A 21,432-nucleotide genomic window follows, 5' to 3' on the forward strand; every position below is an offset into this window, starting at 1 on the left:
GATAAATAATATGCAGTTGAAAGCATTTAGTAAGTTGGACTATTTTTGGAACTCGAGTTTATCAAACTAGTAAAAAGCCTCTCTTTGAGAGAGAGAGAGAGCGAGAGACGCAAACTAGTTACAGAAAGATGGGGACGACTCTCCTTCTGTTTTAGGGCATGTTTGGTAGACTGTAATAGACGTTGTAATATAATAGTTATTTCTATGGTTTAATTAATTTTTAATTTGGTTATGTTTTTATTACAAGGAATAGTCATTCCTTATGAATAATTATTCTTCAAAATGAGGAATAACTATTCCTCTTTAAGATGTTGTATTAGTTATTCCTTAGTAAGTGCAATAATTTCAAAACTTAATATATTTCCAAATAAATAAACTTTTCATATAAATCTAACAATTATAAAAATAAAAAATTATAAAAATAGCACATATCTTTCTTAAATTTAAAAATAACAATTTTTAAGAAGATATAATTGTATAAGTAAGATACTTCCTAAAATAAATGTTAAATTTCATTTTAATGTTATAAATTACAACCAAACTTATAAATATGTTTAGTTATTATATTACAACACACTTTATTACTAGTAATAAAGATTACAATTCCTATCTTAATCCTTATTCAGTATACCAAACATACCAACCAGTGTCTTATGTTTTCTCCTGTTTTTAAACAAATAAAAGCATCACAATTTCTCTTCAGCAATAAATCTACTGTTCACACCCCACTGCACGTGGCAGTGGATGATAACGACCCGTCAGAAATCATGCCGGAAATATAACCGACCTGAGAATCCATAAGCATAAATAGAGCCTCAGGTATACTCACCCAACATCTGTACACGTGTCGTTCATCTGTTTAAAAACAGAGAAAACATGAGACACTAAACTGGAGAGGAGCCGGAGCCTAGAAAGATAAGATTTTCATTTAGAGAGAGAGAGAGAGAGAGAGAGTTAGAGAGAGATGAGAACAAGGAGAGGGCTTTGTTACCCTGGAGTTGTTGAAGGCAAGAACATGAGAGTTGTGAAGCGAAGGAGAGATTTCGCCGCCGAACGATCTCGCCGGAATTCCTCTGATATAGCTGGAAAGCGTGACTTGTTCGATTCCTTGCCGGACGATCTCGTCATTTCCATTCTCTGCAAACTTAGCCCCTCCGTTTTCGCCGACGTTCTCCTCACGTACGTCCTTCTCTTCTTCCTTATGAAAAATCAACGTAGTATAATACCTGATATTGATGGGTTGTTTTTGAATTTTGAATCTGATGTAACTGATTGTTGTATGCAACGAACTTTTACAGGTGCAAGAGATTAAACGTTTTAGGGCTCAATTCCTTAGCACAGCTTGATTCTCGTCAAAGAATCGTCAACAAGATGTAATTTTCCTCTCTCTCTCTCTCTCTCTCTCTCTTTTGCTTTTGCTTTTTGTTTTTGTTTTACATATTTATGTTTATGGGTTGTGTTTGGGTCCGAATCCGATCAAATTGAATTTATTCATTAGCTTAATTGATCAAGTTATTGACTTTTTTGGTGGAAATTAGAGAGCTTTACAGCAAAATCTTCACTTTTTGATGCCACAAACATTTAAGAATACAGAGTTAATTTCCGTTTCAGACTTATTTTTAAAAGTGTGGCCTGTTTTAATAAGTAAGGTTTTAATTAGCTATACTAAGGTCTTTTGTTTAGATTCTCATTGTCTTTTGTTTGGCTAACTCTACATTCAACATTTTGAATATTGCATGTAACTGAAATGTTTGGTTTTTAAATATTGCTGTTAGGCCTGTATCTGTGCTCTGGCTTGCTGATGGGACTTGTGCTTTCATTCCATACATGAGCTTGATAAAATTGTGTACTTGTAGTAGCTTTTTATACCATAACTAGTATTTTATTGCAGTTCGTTAATTAAAAAAAAAAGGAATGGCATAACTGGAAGGATGAAAACAAATATTCAAAATAATGTCGGAAAGGCATGTGGTAAGTGTAGATGATCCTCATATGAAGAAAAATAAAAATCCTTGGAAATTTTACAATGCATCTACAAGCATAAGAATCAGACATGACTTTGAAAGAAAGTATTGTATCATGGGAGTTGACTACAAGGGCTAATAATGCTATATTATGAGTTGGAAACAAAAGACTTGAGTGCATCACCCAAATATAGAGCTGGGGGTAGAATTTGTTGTGGAACATTTGAAGATTTCCTTTTTACAATCTTCACTTTCAATGCCACACACATTCAAGAACACAGTTTAACTGAAAAGGTAGTCTGCAGTTTGCACCGAAGAGTAATGCTTTGAGACCCCCATCAAGATTGTGAGGGCGTAATGTAGTAGAAGTGCAATGAATATCACATTGGAAGTGCGCAAAGTATGTGGGAGCTCTAATTGTAACTTGTCCTTTTGAGATATCGCGTAGATGTAACACATCCCCATGTGGTGACATTAGTAGCTTACTTTAACATAAGACTAGGTCCAGCACAACCAGTAATCATGTGAAAGACTAAATTTCCATTTCAGATTGCTTACTTTTAAAAGTGCTATCTGTTTTAATTAGTAAGGATTTAATTAGCTATACTAAGAAAAAAAAAAGTAATGCTCTATAAAATTTTATCTAACAAGTTGGGGGAAATAACTCACCAAAATAAGCTGTAACATACACACACTTTTTACCCTGTTTGGTCAGGTTCAAAAATGGAAATAAGCCAACTTATTTCATAGGTACAGATTTTGAAAGCCTTGCATTTTTCTAAGTACACCTGTACTTTTAAATAATAAACATTTTAAACAAAATAAACTAGTGAAAACAATGAAGCTATTCCAAACATCAAGCTTGAGTCTTTGTATGCTTGGTTTCTCATTTTCTTTCATTTGACATTTTGAATATTGTATATGACTGAATTAATTCTTTGTTTGTTTCACTGTAAAATGTTTCAAATGTAAACTTTTTTACAATAAAGTATTTTCTTTTGAAAACATTTTACAGAAAAACATTTTCAAGTGTTTGGTAATTGGTATGACAATTTTCCATGCACAAGCCATCAAAACTGGTGCCTCCTAGCCATCGTCGGAGGCTTTGGTTTATCAAGCTCATATATGGAATGCGTTTTTGCTTAAATATTTCTGTTAGGCCTGTAATTGTGCTCTGGCTGGTGGGACTTGTGTCTCTCTACTCAATCTAGGATGCATGGACATGGGTGCGGGTACAATATGGCGACATGAGCAATTTTTGAAAAATTATAACATGAGACGGTATATAGGACACTGTTACGACACGGTTACGGCACCCCAAATGAAATGTCCTTGCTTAGCTACTCATTCCGTATATGAGCTTGATAAAGCATGTGCTCGTAGTAGCTTTTCATACCATAAGCAATATTTTACTTCAGTTAATTATTAGAAAAAACTGAGGAAGGTCTAACTGGAAAAAGAAGAGAACAAATATTCAAATTAATGTCAGATAGGCTTGTGGTAAGTGTTGATGATCCTCATATGAAGAAAAATAAAATTTTTCGGAAATATGACAAATGCATCTACAAGTATAAGAATTGGATATGACATTGAAAGCAAATGTCGTATCATGGGAGTTGACTACAAGAACTAGTAGTGCTATATTAGGGGTTGGAAACAAAACACCTGAATGCATCACCCAAATAAAGAGCTAGGAATACAATTCGTTGAGGAACACTTGGGGGTCAGAAAGCAAGGTATCATGTTAGTTGACTAGGAAAACTTTTTCTGTTGACAGATTTTCCATAGTGAACCTTGAACAATCAAGTGCTACTGTTAATTTTTATCAGAGAAAAAAAATATTGGGTTTATGTTCATATTTTTAAAATTTCATGAAATTTTATGTGTTTTCTTTTCACATTTTGTTGCTTTAAGTTCTGCACTGTCAGCATAGTTTACCAATTTGGGACTTTTTTTTTTAATAGCTTAATTGTGCCTGTATGGTCAGTAACATAATAAGAGTATCTCCTTGTGTATAGATTGGAAACTTTGAAGAGGCATCTCCCTGTTTCTGGCCAAGAGGGATTACATGTACTCAGGAAAATTGTTATAAGGTTTGAGGAAAATATTTATACATCTGCCACAAGCCAGTCAGATTATCTACGAAAAATATCTCTGAAAATGCTTACAATGGAAACTAAGTCTCAGAATGCAGGTAGGTACATCAAAGACTTATGTGCATGGTTTTATTTACATATTAATCCACCCTGCTTCTCTCTCTGGTTTTTTTTTTTTTGATGAATAATGAAATTTCTGAATGTCCATCATTGTCCAACCTGATTTTGTCACCTTAGTTCTATATATACATGCAAATGGAGGTCAACTCCCCATCCAAAATAGCTAGTGAATGTTATTTTATTTGATGATATGGGTAAAACAAGCTGTGGAAGCCTCTAAGGGGTTATATGGGGGATGAGTGATGCATGGTGGATCAATGCAACTATATGGGGAGTCTTTAAGTAATTTAATATGCAGAGGGTGTGTAAAGTAATTAGCATTTAATCTTGGGTGCTATTTTCATTTCACATGCTTTTATTACAGTTGTGTTACAGTTTCATGATATATGGTTTGGAATGAAGATTTTTACTAGTATAGCGTTCAGTGAGTAATGCTTCTTTAAATTGTTTCCTTAGAAGGAGATATTCATTTGATTCACATGAGAATTTATTTACATATATTTATATACTTTTTAGCATCTCTAGATTCCACAGCTCAGACAGGGCATGCAAATGGGGCTGATTGGCAAGAGGAGGTCTATCAAAAGGTAATATGCCATGTCTTTTTCTTTTTTTCTTTTTTCTTTTTTTTTAATTGGATGAAGTTTCACTTATGACAAATTCTCATAGGTATTGGGGGAAATGTTGAATTTCGGTGGAGTTGAAATTTGGGCTTAATTGATAATAGTTGCTGACCAACAAGAAATAATTATTTCGAATGATGTAGATATGGAATAAAGGGCAAAGCTTCCAACTTAATAGGATGTGAAGAATTATCTTAGCAGTAGAGAATTTGAACTTCCTGTTCTTTTAAAAAGAAATAATAAATTATTTTCTAACAAAACATCATTGAAGCTTAGATACTCATAAATCTGACATTATTATGATGCATTATTGATGATAATAGTGTTGCCAATGCAAGATCAGCTAAACTAGGAACTATATATAGAATACTATATATAGTCACAATCAGCTAAACCAGTCTTATGAGGGCCACATAATAAATCAGTGTATGACTATTCTTCCATATTTTTCTCCAATATGGAACTTCAGTGATAGATTTCCGTTTTCTTAAAGAGATTCTCTTATTCAATGCTTGTTTGTTCTTCATATCATGAATTTTATTTTGCACATTTTGTGGTGCTTGGCAAACCATAGAACTAGTTCAATTTAGTTTTGACCTAACTCTAAAATAAAAACTACTTCAACAATGAACTAGTTTTTGTTTTTATTAGTTTGTTTAAATGATTCGTAATTACATTTTAATCCTTTTATTGAAACCATTAACACTAATATTGGAAATAAAAATGACCAATTAAGGACCACTTCTATATTTTACAAAGTGGGAAAAACAGAAAATTTAGTACTTGTTAGCCCACTTCTATGGTTTTACTCTTCATGATGATACCTAGATGGGGATATCTGCATTGGGTACTACTACTAGTTGTCTAGTGTGTGCCTAACTTGAAACAACAACAACAAAGCCTTAGTCCCAAACTTTTTTTTTTTTTTTTTTTTTTTGGGGGGGGGGGGGGGGGGGGGGGGGGGGGGCTCTAGATCCTTGACAGATTAGTTAGGATTGACCACATTTTTTTTTCTCATTCTATTCTATCTGAAGTCATTCTCTCTACTATTTTTATAATTGACATGTTATTTTTTATTACTATTACTAATGATTTGTCTTCATCTACCTTCTTTCGTTCCCTCAACTTGGATCAACTCACTCTTTCTTACTAGTGCATTAATCACTCTCCTCTGAACATGACTAAACCATCTCAAGTGACTTTCCTTAATCTTTTAATCAATAGAGGCTACCCCTACCTTTAAGTGGATTTCCTCATTTCAAACCCTATTTTTCACTTATCCATCTTAACATTCTCATTTCAGTTTCAATCATTTAATAGATATGTTGCCTCTTTATAGCCCAACATTTGGTACTGTAGAGCATTGCTGGTCATATATATTTTTGTAAGTATAACTTTCACTGGTGACTGAACCTATGAAGGCTTGATAAGGAAGTGTTTTTAATGGTTGTTTATTGTGTATTTGAAACCTAGTCTTAGTAGTTTTAGGCAGGAAAAAAAAATCTAAATCATCTTGTTCAATCTGGTGTTTTGCAGAAAAGATATGCTATAGTGCTTGAGAGATTAAAATTTCCTGTTTACAAAGGGGATGGGTTGCTTTTGAGTTCTTTTCATGGCTATCTTCAACTCCTAGATTGATTAATCATACTCTGAATTTCACCTTTTTGGATGCCCTTAAGCTGCTGGCTGAACATTTTGTACATGGGTTGCACAGCCTTTATTTGTTATTTATTAAATATTCATAAAAATGTGTTTATATATATATATATATATATATAGGTAGGGGGGGGGGGGAGAGAGAGAGAGAGAGAATCTGTATTTTAATTGTGAGATGATATTTTTTATTCATATTTTTTTTAGTTGTGTAGCAGATTGAGTTATTTTACTACTTACTTGATTTGACAAATAGTGATTTTGGTGCATTGGAGAGAATATGGTCAAAGTGGGGCTTAGGCAATGATATAAAAGCACTCCTCTAACATTTGGAATTTAGTTGTGTTGGATGTGGTGTATTTGGAAGGAACAAAATTGGCAGTCTTTTGAGGATTTGGACAAATCCAATGACAAGTTGCTTGCTCTTTTTACTGGTTCTCTTCATGATTGTTCTAGGGCTTGGGGACTCACATCTAGTGATTCTCTCCCATTGTTCCTTAGTTCTCTTTTCTTTGTAATTAGTTTCCTTCTCTTTTTTTTGTTTTTCTCTTGTTTTGCTTTGTGCCTTTTTTGAATATACATATTTCATACCTATCAAAAAAAACTTGCTTTTGGGTGCTAAGATTTATATTTAAAAAAAAAAAAAAAAGTTTCACATGACTTATTTATTTATTGATAGGTAATAACAGCTTTATTGATAAAAAAAACACAATGAATTTACGATAGTAAACTCACTGCACTGAAAAGAATACAAACCAATCAAAAAGAAAGGCAATTAAGGAAATCAAACAAAGAGTGACAATGCGTAAACCCCCAAACCCGGGACCACTCAAACAAAGTCCTGAGTAGCAAAGACTTCACACAGTCTACAAGTCTCTCAGTTTCCTCAAAAGTACGGGAATTGCACTCCTTCCAAATTAACCACATAATACAAGCTGGAACTATATTCCACACTTTTGAAGTGTGACTCCCTAACCAATTCCACCATGCAGTAAGAAGAGAAACAACATTCTTTGGCATCACCCATTGAACTCGAAACAAACGAAGGACTTCACTTCACAAAGTATAAGCATACTTACAATGGATCAATAAATGATCCACCGTTTCCTCTTCACATCGACAAAGGCAGCACCAGTTCACAAGAGGTAATTTCTTCTTAACGAGGTTGTCTATAGTAAAAAGCCCACTCCTAGCAGCTGTCCATAAGAAGAAAGCCACCCTTTTAGGTACCTTAACACACCAAATGCTCTTCCAAGGAAAAGACACCACCGGAGCTGCTAGCAATGACTTATAGAAAGAGCGCACATCAAAAACACCACTACGATTCAATTGCCATATCATGGTATCATCACCCCCCCTAGGTAACTTAGAAGAGATATACGCAAAGAAATCATAAAAGATCCCTGTCTCCCAGTCTTGAAATGCACGATGGAAACATAAGTTCCAGCTTCTACCACCCCTATCCAAAGCATAATCAACCATTTCTGAAATCATAGCTTCCTTGTTCACAGCAATAGCAAACAGTGCCGGATATAAATCTTTCAAGGCAATAGGGCTACTCCAAGGGTCATGCCAGAATCTGATACGAAAACCCTCTCCTGCTGCATACAACACATGACCAAAGAAACTCTTAGCCCCCTTCCTAATGCTCTTCCACATACCACATCCATGAGTCCCTCTAACAACTCTAGTACACCATCCTCCACTGGCCTCCCCATATTTGGAAGCTATAACCTGCCTCCATAACTGTGTGACCTCATTTCCAAATCTCCAGAGCCACTTCCCACGCAAAGCTTGGTTAAACAGCCCAATTTTCTGGATCCCCAAGCCACCAGACTCCACTGGCCACACAACTTTCTCCCAAGCAACAAGTGAGAATTTAAAGACCTCATTAGATCTCCCCCAAAGGAAATCCCTCTGAATTTTCTCTAATCTGTCCGCCACATGTTGTGGAATAGTGAGCAAAGATAAATAATAAGTAGGGAGACTTGATAAAGTACTCTTCAAAAAAGTAAGTCTACCTCCTTTAGACAAATATAACTGCTTCCAACCTGCAAGCTTTTTTTCCATCCTTTCAATGATAGGGTTCCAAATTGAGGAATCCTTATAATGTGCCCCTAAAGGCATCCCCAAATAAGACATGGGTAAACAGCCTACCTTACAACATAAGATACGAGCTAAATCATCCAAGTTCCCAACCTCACCAACCGGCACAATCTCACTCTTGCCAACATTTACTTTCAGTCTTGTGATAGCTTCAAAGAAAATTAGAACCATACGAATATGTAATAATTTGTCCTTTGATGCATCACAAAAGAGAATAGTATCATCAGCAAACAAAAGGTGAGAGATATGCAAACCTCCACGTGTATTGGGATTTGCTTGGAAACCACTGATAAAGCCTCCATCTTCTATCCTTTTCAACAACCTACTCAAGACCTCCATTACTAATAAGAATAGGAGTGGAGATAAAGGATCCCCTTGGCGAAGACCATGAGAGCTGCCAAAGAAACCAGCAGGAGACCCATTAATAAGGACTGAAAAACAAGCAGTAGAAATACACATCTTCATCCATCTCCCCCACTTCTCCCTAAAACCCATCCTCTCCATAAGGTAAAATAGGGCACTCCAACTCACATGATCATAAGCCTTCTCAATATCCAATTTAATAATCACACCCGGAATACCACTCTTCAATCTACTATCCAAGCATTCATTTGCAATAAGAACAGAGTCAAGTATCTGTCTTCCCCCAACAAAAGAATTTTGGGAGTTGGAAATAAGTTTATCCAACACACAATGCAGTCTATGTGCCAAAACCTTTGAAAGTAGCTTGTACAAACTACCCATCAGGCTAATTGGGCGGAAATCTCTAATATTGACTGCACTAAGCTTCTCGGGGATCAAACACAGAAAGGTGGCATTGAGTGATTTTTCAAAGATACATTCTTTGTGGAAGTCTGCAAAAAAAGCCAAAATCTCCTTCTCAAGAACACACCAGCATTTTTGAAAGAAAACCATAGTAAAGCCATCTAGACCAGGAGCCTTATCACCCTTAGCCTCCTGTAGGGCTGCAAGGATCTCCTCCTTCTCAAACTCCCTTTCTAAAGCAATCCGATCGGTTTCATCTAGATTTGCAAACTCTAAACCATCAATAGTGGGCCTCCAAGATTCGGTCTCCTAATACAAGGCCTTATAAAAACCCACCACTTGATCCTGAATTGCAGACTCATCCTCGTACAAAATGCCCTCAACCTCCACACCTCTCATAGTATTTGTACGTCTATGAGAATTAGCAAGCCTATGACAAAATCTAGTATTATTATCCCCTTCTTTTAAGTACAAAGCCTTCGATTTCTACCTCCAAGAAATTTCCTCCAAAGAAGTTAAATACTCAATATCAGCCTTTATCTCAACCCTTCTTGCACTATCTGCTGGTGACAAAGTTTGCATCCCTTCTCTCAAATCTAGGTCCAGAAGCTCATACAGCAAGGATTTTTTCTTAAAAGCCACATCCCCAAAGACATGTTTATTCCAATGCTTCAAGTCTCCCTTAAGAGCCTTCAATTTGCAAGCTAGAACATAACTGGGAGGCCCCACAAAATGATATCCGATCCACCAACCTCTCACAAGATCCACAAAACCCTCCACCTTAAGCCACATATTCTCAAATTTGAAAGAAGACTTACCCCTCGACATTCCACCTGCCTCCACAAGAAGAGGGCAATGGTCCGAAATCACTCTAGGAAGAGGCCTTTGAATCACATCCAAGAAATGATCCTCCCAATCAGCGGATACCAGCACTCTATCAATTCTAGACATAGAAGGGTTCTCTGAATCACGGAACCAAGTGTACTCACCCCCCACCAAAGGTATATCAACCAATAAACTCCTCTCAATAAAGTCCGAGAATTTGAACATGGCTGGACTGAAAGAACAACAACCAAGGCACTCTGCTGGGTATCTGATGATATTAAAATCACCAAATAGACACCAAGCAGTACTCCACCTCCCTCTCACACTATCAAGTTCAGTCCACAAAGCATCCCTAAGACCATCAGCATTCGGACCATACACCCCTGTACATATCCAAGCAAAACCGTCTACCACACCTTGTAACAAAACAGAAACAGAAAAGCATCCAACCATACAACCTATTTTTTTATACACCCTTGTATCCCAAGCTAGAAGAACCCCCCTTGCTGTATGAATAGCATCCAAAGCCTCCCAATCAACAAAAGGGCTACTCCGAAGACTTTTCACGACAGTAAAATTGAAAGAATCCAACTTGGTTTCTTGGAAACACACTACATCACACTTCCATTCCTTGAGTAAATTCTTCACCGTATCCCTCTTATGAGGATTGTTTAATCCTCTCACATTCCAAGATAAGAGTTTCAAATTCATGGACAACTAACTGAGCCCACCCCGCAAAAATTCTCAATCTCTCTGGTTTGTCAACCAAATTGCCCCTCATAGTTAACAGAAGAGACTAAGTTCCTCAATTCCCTCATTCATTTTTTTGAAGAAGATGTATTACGACGCAAACTACCTACTGTGGCTTGTTTTTTCCACACTTTCTCAAGCTTTTGAAAAAAGGCAATGCACTGCTGCTCACATGAGTCAATAGGAAAACCCACAAATTTACCAAAGCCTTTGATCTTCCTCTTCACCCACACTGAAGGTTCCAGATCCTCCCCCTCAAGAAAATCATCCAATGCAGCCTCCTCTGATACTAATTCCATACCCCCTTGGGGATCCCACTTAACCAAAGGCACACATTCCAAAGCATTCCCAACATCCTCATCCTCACCTGACCTCGTGGGGTTGTCCCAGTCCAATAGCAAGATTTCATCATCCTTAGAATCAAAACCCAGCTCAAAAAGGGGATAGAAACAATTTTTACCTAGCATCTAATGGTGGCGGAACACATCGGAAAATCCAGAGTCCAATAGAGGCGGGGAAGCAAAAGATTCGGCAATGACAGGTTGCCCATCGGAGTTAAGGACAGCCCCAGAGATTGGGAGGTCCTCCGCTGAACCATCGGCGACCCTCACACTAAAACCCATACAACCCACCTCAGCCCCGCTTGATTTAGGGTACACTGGAAGACCACCGACAGCCCCAACCTTACCACCGCAACCATCGGACCTTGTAAGGGCATCGCCCATCTCGTCGGTACCCGAAACCACCATCAATGGCTTCTCAGCTGAGCCGTGGGGGCCCGATCCTTCACTTATCTGGGTTCCCGTCGACGAAGCATGATTTATAAAACCATCCACACACCCATCGGTCCTTGGGAGATCCCCATCCAGATCGCCGGTGCTCGGAGACAGCTTCAGACCCTTCTCGGCTGAAACATGTGACCCCGATCCTTCTCCCATCTCCCATGTACTTCTTTCAATCAAACGTAACATATTCCTAATGAACTCGTTGTGGGCTTTAGTGGGTTTAGCCTGCGGAGCTTGATCACAAGTCAACCCGGGCTCTAACCAAACAGGGCCCATCTTAGCCCCTTCTGGTTTAACAAAATTACTCCAGTGGACCTTACGGTGAGAATTCCCATCTAAAGCAACAGTAATTTTCAAGGAAAAATGGGCCTGGGTCCATTTGGCAGAAGGGCCACGTAAGGGTCTATTAATAGAATGTTTATTTAAAATTTGAAATCCCCCAAAACTCTCCTTCTGATTTAACTTCTCAGGAATATTTGGAAACTGATTCGCCAGACATAAATTCCTTCCTGATTTCACGTCTCCATTAAGATTTTTCCAATCTTGATTCCTTGAATTACCGGTGGACTTTTCAAGCCCACCATCGCCAACAGCCACCTCCTTCCCCAGTCTAGAAGCTGGTTTTCCCAAAAAGAACTCATGTAACTTCAATTCAAAGAAAGCCCAACCGCCCTTATTCCTCCCTTATGATACTCACATGAGTTATTAAATAGATTATAGGAAAAATCTCTACAGCCATTATCCTGAGCCAAAAATAATATAAAAGCAAGGCTTGAGAGTAATTTGTAGAAAATTAGTATTTTATTAATTGTAATACGGTTTATCTAGCAAGTAGTTAGTCTGGTGAAGTTCCTATTAGGAAAGATGGTCAACGTGAAGTGAAAGGGGAACCACCCATATCTTGAGTTGAAATAAAAAGGAATTCATGAAGATGAAATCTTGGTCAAATGTAGTGAGTTTTATCCATCAACTAGGCTGTCTGGTGTACCTATCAAGAAAGATGTGGGGTGCATCAGCATAGAGAAGAAGAACCAGGAATTCTTGTTTGTGCATGAGTGGACATGTATTTATTTATTTCATATCAAAGTTCATTAAAAGGAAATATTTTAAGAAAAACTTTGTACATGAGGTCAAAAGAAAAAGATGATTATTGTAGTGCAGCTGAACGTGGTTTAGGATCAGTAAATATAGGCATATTTGTCTTCAGAAATTAAGAGTGAATAGCATTTGTGGATGATGGATGGATGTTATCAATTGAAGACTCCTTTTGTTCTTCCCCTCTTTTTTTCTTTTCTTTTCTTTATTAAATGTCATCTGGAATATATTTGTACATTACAATGACAGCTTCATATTTTTATTGTTATAAAATCCACTGGTTGAAACGTTTAACTGAAGCTTGTGTAAAACCCTATACAACCTCATGCTTTAACGGATATGTATAACCTTCCCCCAAGGGGAAGCATGCATTAGTGCACTGATAATAAGGAAATAAATAAAGGCTTCTGAAGAAATGAAGAGTTTGATAATCTGTCTTGCTAATTTCTTTTTGCAGATCGAAACCATGAAGGACTTGTACTTGCCTGAAATAAGTGAAATGTACCAGAAAGTTGCTGCTAAATTGCAGCAGGTATGTTGTGCTTCAAAAATTCCTTGTGCAATTCATCGCCTAAGTTTACTCATTATTCAGCCTATCACATGATAGTTTTGGTATTAATGGCATCCTTCTGGAGAGATGGATTTGTGGTTGAAAGTAGTGGCAGCTGTCCTCATGGGGCTGTTAATACACCTGTGCTTAGAAACACCCCGCTGTTTATCGTATAGGAACAAATTAAAAATAACTTGATTATGTTTTGTAACTTGATCTTTGTCCTTTACTAGAATTCTTGTTCTTATAATTATTTTATTTTTTATTTGTTCTACAGCATGATTCTCTTCCACAACAATCAAAGTCAGATCAGCTTGAGAAGTTGAAAGTATTTAAGACTATGTTGGAGCGTATTATAACATTCTTACAGGTTTCCAAAAATAATATATCACCTGGTTACAGGGAGAAATTGGGGTCATATGAGAAGCAGATGGTAAATTTTATAATCCCAAATTGGCGTAAGAAGCCTGCACTGCAGCAAGGACAAGCTTCCGGCACCTCATATGCAAACCATGCAACAGCCACCTCAACTTGCTCAAATTCAGTCTCATGAAAATCAATGAACCCTCAGTTGCAATCAATGAACTTACAAGGTTCTGTTCCAACAATGCCGCAGAATTCTACGTCAAGCCTGCAGCACAATTCTATGTCTTTAGATGTATGATGATTAGGGCTTGTGATGTGATGAAGTATGCTAGATAAATGATAGGTTGTTTGAGATGCATGATTAGATGTATGGTAGGCTTTGTTTATAAGCATGATAAATGTATGGTTATGGATGTTTGATATTATGTTGATTGTTAGATGTATGCTAGTGTACGTGTGAGTTAGATACAAGTATTGAGCGTGCCTTTAATAAGGTTAAGACATAAGACACAATGATGGAAAGCTAACCTTAAGGTTAGGTGATTTTGGGTGCCTAACACCTTTCCAAGACTGTACTTTATCTCTGAACCCATATTTTTGGTAGTAAAATCAAAAGGTCTTTTCACAAAAGGATGTTATATATGTGGTTTCTAGGCCATTGCAAAAACTAGGTGGCGATTCCTAAAACAACGACACCTTTGCATCCACACCACAGCATGCATTAAATGAGTTCCCCATAAATGACATGAGTAACAGTTAACGTGCCAGACAAGCAAAAATGTAACCGACAAACCAACGGGTAGAAGACCATTGAAGTTTATAATGTCTCCACATTCATTACTAATGAATTATTAAGATTGTCCATCTCTTGAATGATGAATTAAATGCTATCATTGCAAGACATAATGTACGTACATCAATGACAAGTAAAGTCATAAAAGACCTTCAATGCCCAAGACAATTAAGGAGTAACTTACAGGCTCCAACGGATGAATAGTCGTTGGCAGATAATAAAAGCTAGCCATTAATATCAACGGCTCCATATCTTATAAATGTAAATATTCATTCAGGCAATAAAGAAAATGGCTATAAAATCCTCACAAACCAAAGTAGGTACATACAGCTCTCATAAAAAAAAAACTATTCTCAAGTTGAATTCTATTTCAAGATACTTCAATTGAATTCCATTCTAACTTAATTATCAGAGGCCCTTTGGCACACACAACACTGATGTACTTCTTTTTCTCTATTGTAGGTTTGTCTCTAGACGAATCCAATGCCTTTGTCCATTTGTATTGACAAGGAGTCTAACTGATGACTTTCTGCATCATCAGCTATAAAGCCAGAGAAGAACAACACCAAAATGTTTGTCTCTAGACGAAGCCAACGCCTTCATTCATCTGTATTGACGAGGAGTTCAATTAACAATTTTTTGCATCATCATTTATCATCCATCTAGTTTTAATACAACTAGTGCATATCCAAATCATCAAATCTCCATAAGTATACGACCAACAAAATAAATAAAAATGTCAAATACTTGAATAACAGTAATGATTCTTCTAAAAAAATAAAACAAAATAACGGTAATGAGAAAGAAAATAAAATTTAAAGAGATCATACAATGGGCAAACATCGATCAGGTCCTACAAGGTGATCTCATAGTTTCTTTCAAACATTGAAAAGTTGCAAATGTCACTCATGTAGAAGCTACGCTCAATTGAATTTTATTAAATGATGCAAAACAAATGCACAATCTATAAACGCACAAACATCAATATTGATGACAAAAAACTCATACTACTAAAATACTAATAAGTCATGAAGAAATCTCAAATATCACACATGAGAAATCTAAAACGGCGGAAGAAATAAAACCTCTTTGGCCATTGTTGTTCAAGTGATTTGTAAAGAAAAGTCCACTGTAAAATAATGAATGAGAATGAATTCTTCTACCTTCTTTTTAGAAACCCTTCGATGGAGAGTAAATGCTTTTCTAGGCTAGACTACGGGCCAGTTCAATTTTAACATTGATTTTCTATTTATACTTCTTCCATCTTGAATTGTCAAGTGAGTGTTCCCCAGAAGCAACATCTATAAACCAAATAACGTTTTAAATGATTGTTAACAAATACACCCTTAATAGGATGGACATTTATCAATTACTCTCATCATTAGTAAATGAAATGAGAGTTCTAAGTATGTTGGGTAATGTTAAGAACCTAGTTGTTCTTATTGTATGATTAATACCTCAGTTTGTTGGGTAATGTTAAAAACGGGACAAAATGGGCTTCTGCCATTTTTGGGCAAATTAATTAGCCTTTTGCCATTCTTCCCAAACTAAATAGGGAAATGCCCCTCTTTTGAAAATCAAGTTTCTCAAAATCGAGTTAAAAAAAAAAATTTCTGGAATCCTATAATGACGTTTTTAAGGACCTATAGTGACATTTTAAGAACCTATAGTGACGTTTTATAACTTGATATCCATAGAATCGAGTTATAGGCAATTTTATTGCCTATAACTCGATTTCATGGATATCAAGTTACAAAACGCCACTATAGGTCTTTATAAACGTCACTATAAGGCTTAAATCGATTTTCAAAAACTCGATTTTCAAAAGAGGGGTATTTCCCTATTTAGTTTGGGAAGAAGGGCAAAAGGCTGATTAATTTGTCCAAAAAGGGCAGAAGCCTATTTTGTCCGTTAAAAATGTAGTGGCTCCTAATGGGAACTTATAGGAATTGTAAGGGGATGTATGGGAATTGTAGAAGAATTGACTTAATTTGAGGTAGTCAACCTCTACAGAGAAATATTAAGAGAGGAAATGCACTAAGTAAAAAATTGGTATATTCTTCAATATCTAATGTTGAATTACAATAATGTATTTATAAGAAATTAGCTCTAATGGCATTGGTTCACATGACCTAAGATAATTGACTAGTTAATTAAACATGTGCTCTAAGAATTAAGTCATGTGTTAAATTATCTACATATGCTCAAATCCTAACTAACTAAAGGGCCAATATATGTAACCAAATAACTAACTACTAATTGAAGTGATGGAACTATAGAATTATTAGGATATTAAATTGAATATAAGATTCCTAACAAGTAATTGCATGTAGTGTTGTGGGAACACTATTTTTTAAAATGACATCCATAATACCTTTTAGAAGTACAAAACATCCTCTCAAGATAGGTTTAATGAGAATTGATTATTTAGAGTGTGACGTTTGTGAGATGAGTACTTTTGTTAAAGTTTAGTCTGTTGTTTCAACTCTCATGACTATACGATGCAGGTCATTAATTTTTTTAGGGGAAGTGGGGAAGGAAGGAGACATGGTTGAATATATCTTCCTTTTGTTTTTCAGTGATATAATAAATAAATAATAAATAGAATATTTTTTATAAAAAAAAAAAAATGTCAAATAGCATATTATGATTTTTAATATTTCATTAGAACTTTGCCTCACATTAGCATACTCAATAACGACATACAAAACCAATTTACCAACATCATATAGTAGAACTAAAGCGTACAACTTACTAAATGAAAACGACAGAAGAGAATCCAAAAAAAACAATAATAGAAAACTATGAAAAATTCTTAGGTACTCTTGGAGTATAGAGAAATGGTGCTACCTTCTTTTATATTATGATGGACCCCATCATGAATTTAATGAGTAAACCCCACCATGAATGTGAGAGAAATGAGCACCATTCTTTGTGCTCTGAGGTATCTAAGAATTACTCAAAAGTTAGAAATAAATAAGAGCAATAACAAACTAAAACCAAAAAAAATAAAATAAAATAAAACAGACTATAATGAGCATGCTACTTAATAATGTAATACTTATATCCATATATGGAAACACTAGGTTGAAGAGTCAAGACCTTATTACAAACCATTGAACTCTATTAAAAATGGTCATCAATGCTATTAATTAACAACATTGTCTTAATCCCATAAATACTAACTAAAGGGCCAATATATGTAACCAACTAACTAACTACTAATTGAAGTGATGGAACTATAGAATTATTAGGATATTAGGATATTAGTATATTAAATTGAATATAAGATTCCTAACAGGTAATCACATGTAGTGTTGTGGGAACACTATTTTTTAAGATGGCATCCATAATATATTTTAGAAGTACAAAACATTCTCTCGAGACAAATTTTATGAGAATTGATTATTTAGAGTGTGACGTTTGTGAGATGAGTAATTTTGTTAAAACTCAGTCTGTTGTTTCAACTCTCATGGCTATACGATGTAGGTCATTCATTTTTTAGTGGGAGTAGGGAAGGAAGGAGACATGGTTGAATATATCTTCCTTTTTTCTTTTTTTTTTCAGTGATATAATAAATATAATATTTTTTATTAAAAAAATGTCAAATAGCATATTATGATTTTTAATATTTCATTAGAACTTTGCCTCACATTAGCACACTCAATAACGACATACAAAACCAATTTACCAACATCATGTAGTAGAACTAAAGCATAAAACTTACTAAATGAAAAAGACAAAAGAGAATCCAAAGAGAACAACAATAGAAAATTAGGAAAAATTCTTAGGTACTCTTGGAGTATAGAGAAATGGTGTTCCCTTCTCTTACATTCATGATAGACTCCATCAGGAATCTAATGAATAGACCTCATCATGAATGTGAAAGGAATGAGCACCATTCTCCGTGCTCCGAGGTACCTAAGAATTACTCAAAAGTTAGAGATAAATAAGAGCAATAATGAACTAACCCAAAAAAAACATACTATAATGAGCATTCTACTTAATAATGTAATACTTATATCCATATATGGAAACACTAGGTTGAAGAGTCAAGACCTTATTACAAACCATTGAACTCTATTAAAAATGGTCATCAATGCTAATAATTAACAACATTGTCTTAATCCCATAAATAAATTCTAAAAAATATAAAATTAAAAATATTATATAATTAAAAAAAAAAAAAAACCCTTAGTCAATCACAAATACAGTCCCTAAGAGAGAGATTTCCTTCTTCTTCTTTCTTCTTCTTTTTTTTTTTTTTTTTTTTTTTTTTTAAGATAAATAGGGAAGGGAGAAAGTGCGTCTCCAGCCACCTCTTTTCAACCCAAGACATCATAGAAGATATCAGTACCACTAAGCTATCACTCCAACTTATTATGGTTTGGATAAAACTTAAGAACAGTACCTTAGGTACTATTCTTTAGGTTTCCCTCTTAAAATTCAGTCATGTAACTACTTAACTAAAAATACACTTTCATCCCATGAGAAAAAATCCACATGGCTGAATTATAAAAAGGGAATCTAAGGAACAACACCTAAGTACTGTACTTAAGTCTTTCTATTTTGGTTTTTGTTAATAAATAACCAAAGAGTAAATACATAAGTAAAATTTTATTTAATACCATTATCTATATATATATATAAAACCGAAGCTTTTCAAGCTCCCACATTTTTCCACATCAGCATTATTTAAAAAAAAAACATCTAAACACCGTAACTATTTATCCCCAAAACAAACCCGGTAAAATTTACTCAGTTCAACCCCTAAACAAAACCCAATACAAAAATGCAAACTCAACAGAGTAAACTCAATACGAAACCTATTTCAACCCCTAAACAAATCTCTATCTCCTTCAAACGCTGTCTCCATCTCTTTGTCTCTGTCTCTCCTTCAAACGCAAATCTCTATCTCCTTCAAACGCTGTCTCTGTCTCTCCTTCAAACACAAATTCAACCCCTAAACAAATCTCTATCTCCTTCAAACGCTGTCTCCGTCTCTCTTCCCCTGCGACAGTAAACGAATTCAACTAAGCTGCAAACGCTTTGCCTCACAACCAACGGCTACAGGTATAATATTTTATATTAATTTTGGGTGTTTAATAGGATTTAGGTTCAGCTATTTTGTTTGGTTTTGATTTACGAAATTGGTTCAGATTTTGTTTTGATTTAGAATTGGTTTTTATCAATACTTGAAACCCTAATATGGGTTCTCCCTCAATTTTGGTTCCTTTCAATATATCAAATTTTAGCAAGAGCAAGAGCAAGCCGAGGGAGAGGACTTGTGATTTCTATGATTCTAGGTTCATGATTTGAGATTTAAGTAGAGATTTTTGGATGACAATCTGTGTATGGGCAAAGTTCATTCTTCGCTTGATTCAGTTATAGTCTAATCCAGTCATGGGTAATTTGACATAATTACAACAATCTTTTATTTGTTTTCTATTATCTAGAACAAAATTGACCAATTTAGGCTGAGGAAGTTTAATTTCTGTTTGTTACAGTTACTACACTGCTTCATGCTAATGCCATCAGCAGGATTTTGCTAGAAAACCCTTTAGAGTCATTCATTATGTGTTGATTTATGCAAAAGAGCTATGCTGATTTTTTTATTGCATGCAATGTACAAGTTATAGGGCAATGCAATGGTGTAGTGTAACAATGGCTGGGTTTTTATGCTCTTTAATGCAAACTTTATATTGCTTGACATTACACAGAGTTGTCATGCATTGCAATTTGTATCTCATACACATGTGATACTTGGCTTGATTATACCCTGTTTGAGTGTTTATCCTTGGTTATAAATTGTGGATATTCTGCCTCCTTTCACCACGGTTTGGACTATTGTAATCAAAAGCAAAAGGTGACCTTAAGTCACCAATGCCTAATTTCAAAGCCTTATATCAACATCCTAACCACCATTGTATCAATTGAAAACAGGGCAGCCAAGTAGGTGAATTTACAGGACAAGTCTGGAACTTTGGTAGAAGAAAGGGTGGTGAAAATGGACAAATATAGCCAAGGCTTTGTGGTTGAGTTTCTATTTCCTTTGATAATTTTGAGAAGCTGCCAAGGCTTTGTGAGTATTTGTTATCTATGTAATTGACTTTTAGAAAAGTTTGTTTAATGATTTATATATGCTTCATAATTGTTCATAAGGAACTGTTAAGAAAATTTTAGCTTCACTACTATGACATTGATTTAAGGGCATCTTTGTAAGTATGTGTTTCCATGTTCTTACCATGACATACTTTACATGGTTTTTCATTTCACCACAACAAGCAATGGGGGATCGCATTCTAGATGTGTGAGGTGAATTAGGACTGACCATTTTTTTTAATATTTTTTTTTTTTTTTAATTCAGTGGTGTGGGCATGGGAGGAAACCTTGCCGCTTTTACTTCAAAGTAGTTGTTTTCATGGTAAATTTTAATCAATCTCATACTCAGGTACATGGATAGGAGAATCATCTAATACAGGTTTCTTTTAAATGTGCTAATAGTAGGAGCTTCTTTACTATTCTATTTTCTGTAGGTTATTTATAGCTCCTGACAGCGATGATATCTCCACAGCTATACAGTTCATCAATAAGGCAAGGCCATGGATTACATTGATGGTCATTGGCTGGGAATATGGTGCAAACATGTTGACGAAGTACTTGGCAGAAGCTCGAGAGAATGCATCGCTTACAGCTGCCATGTGCATAGACAATCCATTTGACTTAGAGGAGGCTACAAGGTCCTTTCCTTATCACATGGCCATTGGTCAGAAGTTCACTGTTGGACTGATAGATATTCTAAGATCTAATAAGGTTGGTGATTGCTTTCAATCTTCTATCTATTTTGGTTCAAATGCTTTATGCCCCTCCATTCTAGCATTTTTTTAATGTTGAACAAACATAATCATTGATGTGGTATGCTTTGAATTGTGTTGGCCACC

At 35.5% G+C, this 21,432-nt stretch overlaps 1 protein-coding gene and 1 long non-coding RNA gene across 5 annotated transcripts; both read left to right on the forward strand.

Annotated features, from left to right (window-relative positions):
- The first annotated feature begins 750 nt into the window (after positions 1–750).
- Positions 751–14,169, forward strand: LOC115991685 (mediator of RNA polymerase II transcription subunit 15a-like). Of its 2 annotated transcripts, none has more exons than XM_031115528.1 (6): positions 751–1,179; positions 1,299–1,373; positions 3,983–4,158; positions 4,706–4,767; positions 13,240–13,314; positions 13,610–14,169. In XM_031115528.1, exons 1-6 carry the CDS (start codon positions 965–967, stop codon positions 13,883–13,885), a joined length of 879 nt encoding a protein of 292 aa, XP_030971388.1. In that variant the 5' UTR covers positions 751–964; the 3' UTR covers positions 13,886–14,169. The 2 variants fall into 2 exon arrangements, with proteins under 2 accessions (XP_030971388.1, XP_030971387.1); XM_031115527.1 differs by having other exon boundaries at positions 753–1,179; positions 4,697–4,767.
- Positions 14,170–19,532: 5,363 nt separating this feature from the next.
- Positions 19,533–21,155, forward strand: LOC115992499. Of its 3 annotated transcripts, XR_004092538.1 has the most exons (4): positions 19,533–19,564; positions 20,435–20,573; positions 20,859–20,915; positions 21,028–21,155. It is a non-coding gene; the product is annotated as an uncharacterized LOC115992499 (long non-coding RNA). The 3 variants fall into 3 exon arrangements; XR_004092536.1 differs by lacking the exon at positions 20,859–20,915; XR_004092537.1 differs by lacking the exon at positions 20,859–20,915 and having other exon boundaries at positions 21,066–21,155.
- The last annotated feature ends 277 nt before the right edge of the window (positions 21,156–21,432 follow it).

Source organism: Quercus lobata, chromosome 5 (genome assembly GCF_001633185.2).
Source record: "Quercus lobata isolate SW786 chromosome 5, ValleyOak3.0 Primary Assembly, whole genome shotgun sequence".
NCBI lineage: Eukaryota > Viridiplantae > Streptophyta > Magnoliopsida > Fagales > Fagaceae > Quercus > Quercus lobata.

Bases quoted from the DNA above. Each gene is read 5' to 3' on its own strand.
- LOC115991685 (XM_031115527.1), top strand. From the start codon at position 965: ATGAGAACAAGGAGAGGGCTTTGTTACCCTGGAGTTGTTGAAGGCAAG. The intron at 1,374-3,982 runs GTAATTTTCCTC...CCTTGTGTATAG, and splicing joins CAAAGAATCGTCAACAAGAT to ATTGGAAACTTTGAAGAGGC. The intron at 13,315-13,609 runs GTATGTTGTGCT...TTTGTTCTACAG, and splicing joins TTGCTGCTAAATTGCAGCAG to CATGATTCTCTTCCACAACA.